The sequence below is a fragment of the Sitophilus oryzae genome, unplaced genomic scaffold (assembly GCF_002938485.1).
Source record: "Sitophilus oryzae breed Bouriz unplaced genomic scaffold, Soryzae_2.0 scaffold_942_pilon_pilon, whole genome shotgun sequence".
Lineage (NCBI taxonomy): Eukaryota > Metazoa > Arthropoda > Insecta > Coleoptera > Curculionidae > Sitophilus > Sitophilus oryzae.
In genome coordinates this window covers 2,169,054-2,181,945 of record NW_022147575.1, presented here as the reverse complement: position 1 = coordinate 2,181,945, position 12,892 = coordinate 2,169,054, and the positions used below count along the sequence as shown (strand labels likewise).

General features: G+C 31.1%; 5 protein-coding genes across 6 annotated transcripts; 3 read left to right on the top strand and 2 right to left on the bottom strand.

Moving 5' to 3' along the window:
• The first annotated feature begins 230 nt into the window (after positions 1–230).
• Positions 231–2,875, top strand: LOC115891025 (ESF1 homolog). Its single transcript, XM_030911416.1, has 6 exons — positions 231–969; positions 1,024–1,257; positions 1,323–1,514; positions 1,591–1,863; positions 1,922–2,538; positions 2,606–2,875. The coding sequence occupies exons 1-6, from the start codon at positions 525–527 to the stop codon at positions 2,858–2,860; spliced, it is 2,016 nt and encodes a 671-aa protein (XP_030767276.1). The 5' UTR covers positions 231–524; the 3' UTR covers positions 2,861–2,875.
• LOC115891032 (anaphase-promoting complex subunit 10) lies at positions 2,848–3,748 on the bottom strand. The gene is made up of 3 exons (XM_030911425.1): positions 3,480–3,748; positions 3,188–3,424; positions 2,848–3,131 (listed from the first exon to the last, which is right to left on the bottom strand). Exons 1-3 carry the CDS (start codon positions 3,586–3,588, stop codon positions 2,920–2,922), a joined length of 558 nt encoding a protein of 185 aa, XP_030767285.1. The 5' UTR covers positions 3,589–3,748; the 3' UTR covers positions 2,848–2,919.
• A 2,907-nt stretch (positions 3,749–6,655) lies between these two features.
• Positions 6,656–9,155, top strand: LOC115891026 (protein SPT2 homolog). Its single transcript, XM_030911417.1, has 6 exons — positions 6,656–6,861; positions 6,983–7,150; positions 7,282–8,358; positions 8,502–8,610; positions 8,667–8,879; positions 9,006–9,155. The coding sequence occupies exons 1-6, from the start codon at positions 6,802–6,804 to the stop codon at positions 9,089–9,091; spliced, it is 1,713 nt and encodes a 570-aa protein (XP_030767277.1). The 5' UTR covers positions 6,656–6,801; the 3' UTR covers positions 9,092–9,155.
• A 284-nt stretch (positions 9,156–9,439) lies between these two features.
• Positions 9,440–10,806, bottom strand: LOC115891030 (RING finger protein 141-like). Of its 2 annotated transcripts, XM_030911422.1 has the most exons (5): positions 10,631–10,783; positions 10,342–10,569; positions 10,064–10,285; positions 9,846–10,010; positions 9,440–9,793 (listed from the first exon to the last, which is right to left on the bottom strand). In XM_030911422.1, the coding sequence occupies exons 2-5, from the start codon at positions 10,458–10,460 to the stop codon at positions 9,628–9,630; spliced, it is 672 nt and encodes a 223-aa protein (XP_030767282.1). In that variant the 5' UTR covers positions 10,461–10,569; positions 10,631–10,783; the 3' UTR covers positions 9,440–9,627. The 2 variants fall into 2 exon arrangements, with proteins under 2 accessions (XP_030767282.1, XP_030767281.1); XM_030911421.1 differs by having other exon boundaries at positions 10,342–10,806.
• A 483-nt stretch (positions 10,807–11,289) lies between these two features.
• On the top strand, positions 11,290–12,303 carry LOC115891033 (40S ribosomal protein S10-like). Its single transcript, XM_030911426.1, has 4 exons — positions 11,290–11,426; positions 11,635–11,835; positions 11,893–12,072; positions 12,130–12,303. The coding sequence occupies exons 2-4, from the start codon at positions 11,636–11,638 to the stop codon at positions 12,230–12,232; spliced, it is 483 nt and encodes a 160-aa protein (XP_030767286.1). The 5' UTR covers positions 11,290–11,426; position 11,635; the 3' UTR covers positions 12,233–12,303.
• Positions 12,304–12,892: the final 589 nt, after the last annotated feature.

Genomic DNA, 12,892 nt, shown 5'->3' with positions numbered 1-12,892 from the left:
GTAATGTAACTAGCATACAGGCGTGATACAGGTTTGGACCTTCTATATCTCTGGTTTGACCACAAAATTAAAAAGATGAATGTTATATGATAACCTAAAACTAGTATTAATCTGTGGTTATTATTCTTCCTTTTTCTTTTTTATAGGCCACTTGTTCTTATCCCGTATATGGCCATATATATATAGAAGAAAAGATAAATTTCTATTTCTAACTTAACCTAATATTTAGTCGGCCTTGTGGTCGAAATGATTGCGCCGCATTCTAGTAGACGCAAGGTCGCCGGTTCGATTCCGGCCTCGGACATGGGTGTTAAATGTGTGTGTGAGTCTGTATTTGTCCGATTTTAAACGCTAATTAAATATTAAGAAATAAGCTGGCTGAATGTCGTAATAGACAAGTGGCCAAAAATAGAAAAAAAAAAAAAAATTAACCTAATATTTATTTGTCACATTTTCATTTTCATTTTTATAATTACTTTGATTATAAAATAATTATATTATTGTAGTAATTCCACAAAAGAAAAATGGAAGATAAAAGATTTAGCCATATCGCCAAGGATCCAAAATTTCGCAGAATCCCAAAAAATGAAACTAAAGTCAAAATCGACAAACGGTTTCATTCTATGTTTACGGACAAGAAGTTTCAAGTAAAATATACTGTTGATAAAAGAGGCAGACCGGTAAAGCACCACTCTAAAGAAGATTTAAAAAGGTATTACGAAGTGAGTTCAGAAGATGAGGATTCAGATGAAGAGCAGGATTTAAATGAGTCAGGAAAATATGTTCGAGCATCTGAAAATCAGGAAATTAGTGATAGTGAAACAGATGTCAGCAAAGATAATGAGAAACAATTGAATTCAAAGCATATTAATGACAAAAAAGTATCCGATGATGTAAAAGCAAAACTAAGAGACTTGAATATTGATTATGCCAGAGGAGAACAGAACTTATATTCTGATAGTTCATCAGGTATGTATTAGTTTAATACTTTTATGTGTATTTTTTACTTTGGCTGATTTTAAGATGATGAAGAAAGTGATGATGAAGTATCAGAATCAGAAGAAATAGATCATAGATGGGGAGAGTTAGATGCAGATTCTGAAAAAACTGATGAAGTTACTGACAGATTAGCAGCATGTAATTTAGATTGGGATAGAATTAGAGCAGTTGATCTACTAATGCTATTTAATTCATTCCTGCCACCTGGAGGTATCATCCATTCTGTAGCTATCTATCCGTCAGAGTTTGGTAAACAAAGTGAGTTTCGTATTGATAAAAATATATTAGAGGAATATTAAATTAACCCTATAATCTTTTTTTAGGAATGAGTGAAGAGGATATTAAAGGACCTATTGAGTTAGTTGATTCAAAGAAAGAACATTCAGATGAGGAAACAGAAGAAGGTTCCAAATATCATATGGAAAAATTAAGACAGTATCAGTTAAATCGTTTGAAATATTATTATGCTGTTATAACTTTTGACAGTGGTACTTCAGCAAACAAAATTTATACAGGTTATTATAAAAAAATATATTATTGATAATTGTTTTATTTACTATTGTTGGTTATCAATATTCTGTTTAATTCTAGAGTGTGATGGTATGGAATATGAATCAAGTGCTACCAAGATAGATTTGCGTTTTATCCCAAACGACATGACTTTTGAAGATGATCCTAAAGAATTTGTTGATAAATTGCCTGAAAAATATGAACCAAGATTTTTCACTACAACTGCATTGCAACAAGCCAAAGTTGATTTAACTTGGGATGAAACCAATCCGGAGAGGTTAGAATTTACTGATAAACTGAATAGTGGTAAAATTGATGAAATTTCTGAAGATGCTTTACAGAATTTCCTAGGAGGTATTTTGTTTTATAGAAAAAAAAATTATTGATAATCTTAATATTACTTATTTATTAGGTAGTAATAGCGAAGAAGATTCAAATGAGAGTAGTGGAGACGAAAGTGAATCAGAAAATGTCCATTCTGAAGATGCAATACAGAAATATAAAGCTTTACTCCAAGATATTCAAGAAAAAGAAGACGAAAAGAAGAACAAGAAATTTGAGATGGAAATCTCATGGGACATAGATGCTAAAGCAAAAGCAGATAAAATTATTAAAGAAAAAACTGAAAACAGCGAAAATCAAACACCTTTTCAAAAGTATTTAGATAAACGAAAGGAAAAAAGAAAAGAAAAAAGAGAATCCAAAAAGAAATCTCAGGAGACTGAAGATTCAAATGATAGTGATTTTCCTTCCGACATTGATATGAATGATTCATATTTCGCTGAAGAATTTAATAACAAAGAATTTAGTAAAAAATCAAATAAAAAAGGGAAAGAAAAATATGTTGAGGATGAAGAAGATAAACAGAAACAAGCCGAACTCTCGTTACTTTTAATGAACAATGATGAATCAGAGAAAAGTCATTTCAGTCTAAAGAAAATTCAAGACAAAGAAAGTCAAAGCAAAAATAAGAAAAAGAAATATAAAAAGGAGAAAGTTCATGAGCCTCAACCAGAAGATAATTTTGAAGTAATATCTTTGTTTATTATATTAAACCATTTAACACACTATTCTTTTATGTTAATTATTCTTTTAGGTTAATGTGGAGGACAACAGATTTTCAGCCTTGTTCACAAGTCATCATTTTAATATTGATCCTACAGATTCGCATTATAAGAAAACAAAAGGCATGGACAAATTAATCCAAGAGAAACTCAAAAGAAGAAACGAAGATGCTATTGATAAAAATGTATCTAAAAAATTAAAAGTGAAAAATAACACGAAAAACTCAGAGCTAAGAGTATTAGTAAAGAATGTTAAGAGAAAGACTTTAGAATATAATAATAAATGAAATATTTTATTAACACATACTTTTTTCTGACTTATTTACAAAATGAATCTCCAAATATTTCATCTAATTGTTGCAAACTGTTGAAATTCTACAGTTGAGAAATTAGTGAAATTTTCTACACTTAAACCAGGATTTTCTATTGGACTGTGGAGTCTTATTTGCCTCATATGAGTGTCTCTGCCATTCTGATGATTGCTAGTTACAGCTATCTGTATCATAAATACTCTAATTGGTCTGTCACGTATATCTCTAATTGGGACATGCACCCATCCTAAAATGAGTAATTAAATATCTAGAAAATAAGTTAAAATGCTCTAAAAAGCTAACCAGATGGTTCTACTAATGGCACTACTTCAATTTCTTGAATATCATTAAAGTGTGTCCCTACTCTTATTGATATTCTGCTAGGCGTATAACTTTCATCTAGTTTGTAATCAGTATAAATATAAATATCACTTATTGTAGTCTTTTTCTGAAATTGAATATTAACGAGGTGCGGCAGTTGGCCATCTGACTGCCAATATGTATCAGCCCTATTATCTCTCAATTGATCAACGCCAAAGCCTACAAATAAATAATAAAAGTAATAAAACGTATGTACCAAGGAGTATCCTTTTACCTGGTTTACAAGAAGAAAGACTCCAAATTGCATGTGAACCTACTTCTCGTACATTGCCTGCCCTTTCATTTTTGATAGGATCAACGTCTTTCGATGTTCGTAAAGACATAATCTACTCTCTGTATACACAAAAATAAAAAATATTTTTCTTTTTTCAGAATTTGTAAAATTATAAACAATAAATAAACAGTTTGTGAGGTTTAGGGTTAAACCACGGTCGACCACGGCACGACCACGGTTAAACCACGGTTAAACCACGGCATCCACGGCATATAAAATACCCAGAGAATAGGTACATTAAAGAAATGCTAACTTCATGTTAAAAAATGGAAACAGACGCCACCTGGTGTCGCCTGGCAGTACTAGCTAAATTGAGGGGAATTGGAGGGGCGGGGCTTAAAAGAGGGGAAATTTTAAAAAAAAATATTTTTATAAGTATCACTGACTTACTGTTTAAAGTTAATAAACATATTTTTTATTACTTTAATATAATTTAATGTATTAAAAATATGTCTATTAACTTTACACAGCAAATCAATGATATTATTAAAGACTTATTATTTTCAGAGAAAATTCATAGTAAATAAATTACACATTAGTAAACAATATCATTTATTTTTTAGAGCTGCGATTTATATTACAATAATATTGAAATATATATGAGAACGGGGCTTTCTGCCCAGGATCCCTGGGTATGGTACAAAGAAAACAAGGTATGATCCATGGTATAAAGAAAACAAGGTATGATCGATAGCGGCTCCAATTTCGTTCAGTTTGCGCATACCACCTGTGACGTCATACGCCATACAAAAAATATCCATATTGTTCAATTGCCACTAATAAAAAAAGACCTAAAGTGGACCTAAAGTAGAGAAGAATTAGGACATAACCCCAAAAGTTATGTCAAATCATCGAGCTTGACATTTAAAAAATTATTTTCACATTTATTCTGTCATCTGTTTGACAATTTGAAATTGGCGCGCGGAGCCTGCCGACCAATGGTACCGTTTATCACCTGTGACGTAGTGACCAACCTGCGCAATATCATACCTTGTATTCTTTGTATCATGCAGGATCCCAATGTTTAAAATTTCTATAAAATTTGACCTTGAAAACACCATTATGGGTGCCGAGCTGGTGCCGAGTCAGGGGTGCGACCTATGGGTGCGACTTTGTTCAAGTTAGCAACCGATCGTTTAGAAGCGATGTCGAAACCATAGGTCGAAACCAGATCGAGGTAATGGTGTGGATCCGGTGGCTGACCTTGAAAGAGTTTTTGCTGCATATAGTCACAGACACTACGCATGCGCATATCTTCGATGTTGCCAGATTGCAAGTTATTTTGGAATTATTTTCAGTAGAAAACAAATATGTGCTTTTCAGTGTTTTTTTGTCAATATATACCGTATGATCGAAAAAACGGCGTCCAGTTCGATGGGAAATTACGATTGAGGACATTTCCCATATAAAATGACAGCGATCTTCATTTCATAGTCATCGCTGACGCTATTTTTTTCAATCATAGTACGCGGTATATTTATATTATTATTTTAATATTTCGCACAACACGTGAACTCTTTTATTATGTATTTTCATAGTCAATAAAATTAAATAGAAATAAAACTCTAGATTCTTATAATTAATCTAATTGCTCTAGATTATTATGCTACGTTTAAAAAGTGCTTTATTAAAAATTAGGGAAATTAAAAGGGATGTGTCCGAGTTTTTTCTTTTTTTAAATTTTTAAATGCTGTAGCTCCATGTCATGTTCATAATAGGTTTTTTTAACATTCCATCAAAACTATATACGGAGGCCTTAAAAGGCTTTTTAGCCTCCGTAATTAAAATTGTAGAATCAGCTTCAGCAACATTAACAGTTACCTTGTTTAATTCTTCTTATACATATATTGCATTAATTTTTCTGCTACCTTAAGATTTCTTTATTCTTACACCTAATTTATGTGATTTTCTTAGCATAATATGATTTATAAACCATATTTTTCCTAATGGAAGGATGGAATAGGATATGCAAAATTAAGATATTTTAACATTTATTTTCCAGAAAAAGCATAATATAGTATTAAGATTAAGACATAACAAATATTATAAGAAAGCTCTTAATATAAATCACAAACTAAGTCTTAATTTGGTCTTGTATAAACACAGGTATAAAACTAATAAGATCAAAACTCAACCTTCACCATATTGTCAAGATTTGGCATTATAGGAAACAAGAAATTACAGTAAATTAAGAAAAGAATATGAAAGTACACGATATTAAATACTGTAATGTATTCTACGACACAAACCATCTCACTTCTAACGAGAAAAAGATAAAACATAAAGCTTATTTTAGTCTTATCAACACACACTTTTTCGATAAAATATATGTCTAAAATTGCTATTAATCCACTAACTTGATATTTTTAAGAAATTATGATACAAACATTATAATCAAAGTATATTATATTAGTAACATTATAGGTAACATGTTACCTCCATCTCCCATTGACGTGTATTGTTTTATAAGACTCGTCATGGTAGTATTTTAAAACATCAATACATATAATCAAAACTATTTGTTGCCTGTAAATAACTAGAAATTAAATAACTTGAAAGAAATAAAATAATTCTAATAAGTTTAAAACCATTAAGAAAAAATCCATAAATGATAATTTTTAATTCTAATGTAAATATATAAATAAATGTTATTATTATTACAATTTTATATATTCATAATACTTTCATTTCACAATCTTCATTATCCTTCTTATCTTAATTTTGGATATCAAGATAAATTTAAAATTATAAAATTAATTATAGAATTTGTATTGTTATTGATTAACAGTCAAAAAAAAAATTTCAACTGCAAATAATTCGAAAATCAATGTCGAAAATAAACTGCAATGTCGCAATATCGACGATGTGCGCTTGCGTAATATCGATGATCAAATGCAGCAAATATGGGCTTCAAGGTCAGCCACCGGATCCACACCTTTACCTAACCATGATATGAGGACCGCAGTTCGGATTCCGCGTAAACAAAATAGGCCCCGTCCAGATTAGCCCTGGCAGCAAAAAGGAGACGTTAACTTGGTATACTTTTTTATATATTCTTATCTATGGTCATCCATCCATCATATGCAAATCATATGTTACATCTTCTGTCTTCTGTCACTGTCAGTTCAGTTCGCTGTTCGTTTAGTTCGCTAGTAAAGTGAAAGTTTACATAGTTACGTTTGACATTTTGTTAAGTGTGGATATTTTTCATAATTTAATTATAACATTCAACTAGTTTTAATTGAAATTTTCTTTATCAAGAATGGATTTTTGTAAGCTTTTACATACTGCCCAAAAAAACGACAAGAATAGCAGTGGCGGTGTAAGTTTTTCATTTGAACGATTGTGTCCTCAATTGAACCAAAATACAATGCCATTAAAATATGTCATGTATTTTTATATGCCATTAAAGTTTACTTTAAATTTGTATTTTTAATTTTCAGACCCGATATTATAGTACTAAATTTGAGCCACCAAAAAAGATTAAGAAAGAATCTAAACAGCTCTCCCAAAATATTAAAAAGTTTTTAGCCAAAAAAGAAGCTGAGGAACAAAAAAAGAATGAAGAAGCTCAAAAGAAGAAGGAAGAACTTTTGGCACTTCGAGCTCAAGTAAGTTAAATGGTTTTTTTTAACTTAAATACTAAATAAGTGGCGAAATACCTATAAGACTTTTTTGAAGAGATTAATCCTCTATAGAGTATAAACATTTTTTAATATTAAATATGTTATGTATTTTTTAGGACAAAAAAGCTACAAGGCGGGTTAACGTTATGTTAAAGAGAACCAAATCGGCTAATCAATCTGTAATTGAAGATGCAGTTGACAAGACTCATACAGCTGTTACTTTGGCCGGACCTGAACAACCTGATGAAGATGACTATGGGTATGTCTCACAAGAAGCATCAGCCTTTTATGAAAAGATGATGGAAAAATACAGCAAAATGCCTGAGGAGAAGAAATTTGATCCTTTCAAGAAAAAGGTTAGCACCAATTTAAGTTCCACCAAGGATAGAGTCAAAGCAGCTCTTGAGAGAGAAAGAGAGGAAGCTATGCAACCCCATCGAAGAAAGAGGAAGAGGAAGGAAGGTGATGAAGAGAAAAGTGACAGCAACAAACATACTGAAGAAGAAAAAGATGTTCTAGTTGATACAAAAGAGAGTGTTAAGGTGAAACCTAAGCCTAGACCTGCTCCTCCGCCTATGAGTTTTACAGATCTGTTAAAAATTGCAGAAAAGAAGCAGTTTGAGCCAATTGTAATTGAGCAGAAACCAAAGGAGGAAGAGAAGCTATTAACAAAGAGACAAAAAAAGGAGCAGGAAAAGGAAAGAGAATGGAGGGAAAGGCGAGAGGCTAGACAAAAAGAATTAGAAAATAATGAAAAATTAGAGAGAACTAAAGAAAAAGGAAAACATATTAATAAAATTAATAATAGTAGTACTAACGATAATAACAGAGAATCATCTAAGATTTTAGAAAAACAATTAACCAAACCACTCTCAAAGGAAAATAGTGATAGACCAAGAGTTTCCAATAATGGAAAACTACCTTCAGCAGGCCAGGCAGTGCAAAAGTCAAGCAGTGATAATAGCCAATTTAGAAAACCACTTTTGGACAGTAAAGTGACAAAAACAAATAAAGCTAGTGATTATAAATTGCCCAACCCATCTTCCAAGAGTGTATTAAATAAGAATTCAAGTTTGGGTTCTGCTAGTTCAAGTAAATCCAGTCAAAATTCATCTAGAGAGGAGGGTATGAAGAAAGGAGTTTCAGTAGGCAATGAAAAATTAGTTGGAAAATCTAAAGATCTGTTACATAAAGTAAGTAAGGCATTACCTACAATCTAGGCTTAGTAATTTTGAAGCTTATTAATTAATTTTGAAATAAAACATTTTTTATCCTACTGGGTGTGCCAAAAAGTGTACATCATATTTTAAATATCACTAATTGATTTTTTGTGTAGGGAAAACCTAAAGAGTTTCCACCAAGAGATTTGATGCCAAAACCTAAGCAGTTCCCACCTGCAGATGTGCGAGGAATTAAAAGAAAGAAGCCTATCATGCCAAACAAAGGTAAATCATTGTTTAATTTTTTAAAAATTCGTTTCTAAATAATATGATTATATTAGGTCGTATCTTGGACGATTCTGAGGAGGAATATGATTCAGAACTGGACGATTTCATCGATGATGGTCCCGAAGAAGATAATAATTATTCAAGTTACATCAAAGAAATATTTGGTTATGACAAATCGAGGTATAGAGACCGTGACGACGACGTTGATGACATGGAAAGTAGTTTTGCCCAGCAAATGAAAGAAGAAGTTATCAGCACCAAAATTGGTAAGTTTTTATCCAAATTAATATACAGTATGTGCCAAAAAGTTTGGTAATAGATGTAAAAAGGTGGTTTTTTGTGTTAGCTATCTCATATATTTTGTTTCTAATAAATTCTCTTTTTTATTTCAGGCATCATGGAAGATTTAGAAGATATAAAATTGGAGGAAGAGCACAAAAGGCGGAAAGCCATAATGAAGAAGAAAATGAAACGTTAAAATCTCTTTAAAACTAAAACATATTGTGATATAATGTAAAATATATTGTTTATATTTCTTTTTTCTACACAGAGTTTGTTTTTCAGATGAAGAGTATATATATATTGTTTTTTTTTTAATCTCATTTATACCTTATGTAATACATTATTATTATTATGCTAAATTATAGTATGGGTAAATTCTAATAGTAATATATTATATGAAAAAAATAGTAATTTATTAAAATATTCGTTTTTATATTTAATATTAATAATTGTGAAAATATTATCGTTTGGCAATAATCATAAAATATTTCTAAATAATTTTGTGAAACTGCAAAAACATTAGATTTTTAAAAGTGAAAATCAATTTGTTTATACTAGCTTATTTATTAGTGTGAATCATTCATTAAACTAATTAATAGAACATTGTCCAAATAAATACTATATTTAAAGCTTAACTTTTAAAAATAGTGTAAATACTATAATAAACTCTTATTAATATCATTTATAATATAACAAAAAAAATTGTAGATAGGAAATTATAATATGGATGCATTAAGAAGGATTGCATACAGGTGGTTTGTCCTCTGTTAGCTCTAATAGATTCTCCCGTATTTCATTACTAATTTCCTCGACATTGGGTACCTCAGATATAACCCAAGTATCATCTGTACTTTCTAACTTTTCTCTGCATATTGGACATGTATCGTGACTCTCATTCCTGAAACATTGTCAACATAAAACAGATAACATTACACTTTAGTGTAACTGACCATTCTTCAATGCACTGCGTACAGTAACTATGTGCACAAGGTAAGGTAACTTCTTGTTTTCTTTCAAAACATATTATGCATTCGTCACCTGTTTCAGCAGGGAAAGTTGTTAAATCTACATTATCCAAGATAGTAGACAGATTCATTTGACTGAAGCTGTTTGTGCTATAAATATCAAATTCTAAAATAAAATTAATTCCGATTTTATAGATACACACCTTTTTGATTGTTCCGCTGCTAAAACTTGACATTGAAAGGTTTTAAAGACTTTTAAGAATTCACTTAACGACAAAAGTCTATAATTTACAACTTTGCGACTTTGACAATCAATTTTAGCACAAGCTATTTGAATTGTCGCTTTCCAAAAAGCCGTATCGTCAGTATGTTTCTTCACAGCAAAAACTAGCTGATGTCCGTTTGAATCTAAACATTTTTTAGCACTGGAAAAGCAATAATAGATTTTAGTCATCAATCCTAAGATGTTGCTCTAACTTACAATGTATTTAATTCCCATAGTAAAGCTAAGAATTCTTCATAAGTTAAGTTACATATTTCGGATGTTAAGAGTGTATTGGAAGGTTCGTCACTAATAACTTGAGAAAGAACATCTCCCATCCTTAAAACGCTCGATTAATTTTCGTCATAAAATTACATTTTATATGTTTTTAATAGTTTTCGTTATGAATAATTTAACCTCCGGCAAATATTGATTATCGCCAATGACCTTCAACATTTTATCTGATTTTATCAGGAAATAATTATAATTTTAAATCTCTAAAAGTTACCAGAGGATAATACAAGAATTTCATACAATTACTGAAATTTGAGAAAATTATACACAATGATTATGAATTATACAAATTAGATGAAATTTTGTTGTTTATGTAATGAAATTCTGATTTCTGATGAAATTTTAAAAATTCACAAAATCATAAATTCATTCAAATTCCATAAATTCAATGACAGATTGTAGTGTATCTTCCTTGATTAGTTTTAAGCTCAAGCTGCCAGGACTAACCGGCCGCTTAGTATTATAAAAAAATATAGGTAGCAAAGTAGTAGCATGATAGTATATTTGTTTATTGGCAACAGCTACCAGAGCTATCCGGCCGATCATAGTCAAAGTACCTTCTTCTTCTTTATAAATTTTAAGGCCTAAGCTGCCAGAACTATACGGCCGAGTGATAGTTTCTTATACTTTCCAATTTTTCTAGGCTAAGACACAAAATATCTCTCCCTCCAAAAAAGTGTCATATACAGTATATGAGTGGAGGGGTGAAGGCGGATCCTGTCACAGTAACAGCATCGATTAACATCCAACCGAAGGTGGATAACCCTACTAGACCAGAGAGTTGTAGCAGCCTAGGGTTATAAATTAATTAAAAAAAGGGTTATCTAGACCCTTGATCTGGACCAGAGATTTCGCCTCTGGCATAGACTTCATAGACTTAAAACGACTAAAGGAAGACAAGTATGAAGGATGTCAAGTGTCAATGTCAATGGTGACATACAATTGACACTATTGACAATTGACAAACTTTCTTTTTCTCGGTAAACAGCCGTGTAAATTAGGTTTTCCAAGTAGGTTTAATGTTTTTTTAAATTTTTAATTCATCATTGAACCATATTAACCCAAATCTGTAAAATACAGTGAAATTTACATTCCCCAATATATTGTTGTTAATATTGTAGTGCAATTCCGGCGATATTTATTTTAATTTTCAATTATCGATAATTGGAAACACCTAACCTCTTACTGAATTATATGTTTATAAAACTAATTTTGTAGGATGTTGATGCCAAAAAAGAATAGAGTAGCCATCTACGAGTACCTTTTTAAGGAGGGTGCTATGGTAGCTAAAAAGGACTTTCATGCCCCTAAACATCCAGAATTGGAGAACATCCCCAATTTGGAGGTGATCAAAGCCCTACAGTCTTTGAAATCCAAAGGATATGTACGGGAACAATTTGCTTGGAGACACTATTACTGGTTAGTATAAATACTTAGAAACTTAAGAGTTGTGTTATAACTGGTTTGAATTTTAAGGTACTTGACTAACCCTGGCATTGAATATCTACGAAACTTCCTACATTTACCCTCTGAAATCGTTCCCTCAACTCTTAAGAGATTAGTCAGGGTAGAAAGTGCCAGACCAAGGCCTGCAGGATCTCTCAGAACTGAGGGTGGCCCATTGGCAAAGGGCGCAGAAGACAGAGCTGGATACAGGTATTTTTATTGTTTACTATCTTGTGTTTGTTTGTACAAAGGGTGACTTGTGTTTAGGAGAACTCCAGGCGGTCCAGGATCAGACAAAAAAGCTGATGTTGGTCCAGGTACGGGAGATGTGGAATTCCGAGCTGGGTTCGGTAGAGGAAGACCAACATAAGATGGAAATTTTATGTTTTTTAATTTTAAGGATTTTAAAAAACGAATAAACAAATAAATTATTATTTGATATAGTTTGTTTTCCTTTTGTTCTAAAGTGGAATTAAATTTGATTAGACAGTTGTTAGTCCAAGTCATAGATAAATGAAATGTCTATATAAATTTGTTTCTGATTGTTTTCTGAAAAGCTTTTAGAAATGTCTTTGTTAAAATAATACTGTATGATTGAGAAAAACAGCTTCAGTTGGCTTGGAAATGAGAATCGATGACATTCCTCAGATAATTTTACACGTTTTACATATAAAAAATGACAGCAATATTCATTTCATAACCATCGCTGACGCTATTCAAGTAAATGACAAATTGTTTGGATTTGTTCACATCAGAGTTCACATTTTTTTATCAGTTATTAAAGTGGCGCTTAAAGATTTGACTTTATTGTTGGTTGACTAAAATTTGCTTGTGGTTGATTGCAATTTTGCCATGTTAAAGTAACAAAGATATTGTAATTAATAATTTTAATACAGCGCTAGCTACGTAATTATATAGTTATAGCAGTCCTTTGCGATACAATATACGACGCCACACAAGTAGTCAGGTTTAGTACATAAGTAGGTAGTTTTAAAGTTTATGATTTTTAAATATATATTTGTATATTTTT

What these genes read in the sequence shown, in the direction of transcription:
- LOC115891033 (XM_030911426.1), top strand. Translation starts at nt 11,636, where the DNA reads ATGTTGATGCCAAAAAAGAATAGAGTAGCCATCTACGAGTACCTTTTT. An exon ending in GCTTGGAGACACTATTACTG is followed by an intron (nt 11,836 to 11,892) that starts GTTAGTATAAAT and finishes TTGAATTTTAAG; the next exon opens with GTACTTGACTAACCCTGGCA. An exon ending in GAAGACAGAGCTGGATACAG is followed by an intron (nt 12,073 to 12,129) that starts GTATTTTTATTG and finishes ACTTGTGTTTAG; the next exon opens with GAGAACTCCAGGCGGTCCAG.
- LOC115891026 (XM_030911417.1), top strand. Translation starts at nt 6,802, where the DNA reads ATGGATTTTTGTAAGCTTTTACATACTGCCCAAAAAAACGACAAGAAT. An exon ending in ACAAGAATAGCAGTGGCGGT is followed by an intron (nt 6,862 to 6,982) that starts GTAAGTTTTTCA and finishes TTTAATTTTCAG; the next exon opens with ACCCGATATTATAGTACTAA. An exon ending in TTTTGGCACTTCGAGCTCAA is followed by an intron (nt 7,151 to 7,281) that starts GTAAGTTAAATG and finishes TGTATTTTTTAG; the next exon opens with GACAAAAAAGCTACAAGGCG.
- LOC115891032 (XM_030911425.1), bottom strand. Translation starts at nt 3,588, where the DNA reads ATGTCTTTACGAACATCGAAAGACGTTGATCCTATCAAAAATGAAAGG. An exon ending in TCTTTCTTCTTGTAAACCAG is followed by an intron (nt 3,425 to 3,479) that starts GTAAAAGGATAC and finishes ATTTATTTGTAG; the next exon opens with GCTTTGGCGTTGATCAATTG. An exon ending in GCCATTAGTAGAACCATCTG is followed by an intron (nt 3,132 to 3,187) that starts GTTAGCTTTTTA and finishes TACTCATTTTAG; the next exon opens with GATGGGTGCATGTCCCAATT.
- LOC115891030 (XM_030911421.1), bottom strand. Translation starts at nt 10,460, where the DNA reads ATGGGAGATGTTCTTTCTCAAGTTATTAGTGACGAACCTTCCAATACA. An exon ending in CTATGGGAATTAAATACATT is followed by an intron (nt 10,286 to 10,341) that starts GTAAGTTAGAGC and finishes TTGCTTTTCCAG; the next exon opens with TGCTAAAAAATGTTTAGATT. An exon ending in GCAGCGGAACAATCAAAAAG is followed by an intron (nt 10,011 to 10,063) that starts GTGTGTATCTAT and finishes TGATATTTATAG; the next exon opens with CACAAACAGCTTCAGTCAAA.
- LOC115891025 (XM_030911416.1), top strand. Translation starts at nt 525, where the DNA reads ATGGAAGATAAAAGATTTAGCCATATCGCCAAGGATCCAAAATTTCGC. An exon ending in GTCAGAGTTTGGTAAACAAA is followed by an intron (nt 1,258 to 1,322) that starts GTGAGTTTCGTA and finishes ATCTTTTTTTAG; the next exon opens with GAATGAGTGAAGAGGATATT. An exon ending in AGCAAACAAAATTTATACAG is followed by an intron (nt 1,515 to 1,590) that starts GTTATTATAAAA and finishes GTTTAATTCTAG; the next exon opens with AGTGTGATGGTATGGAATAT.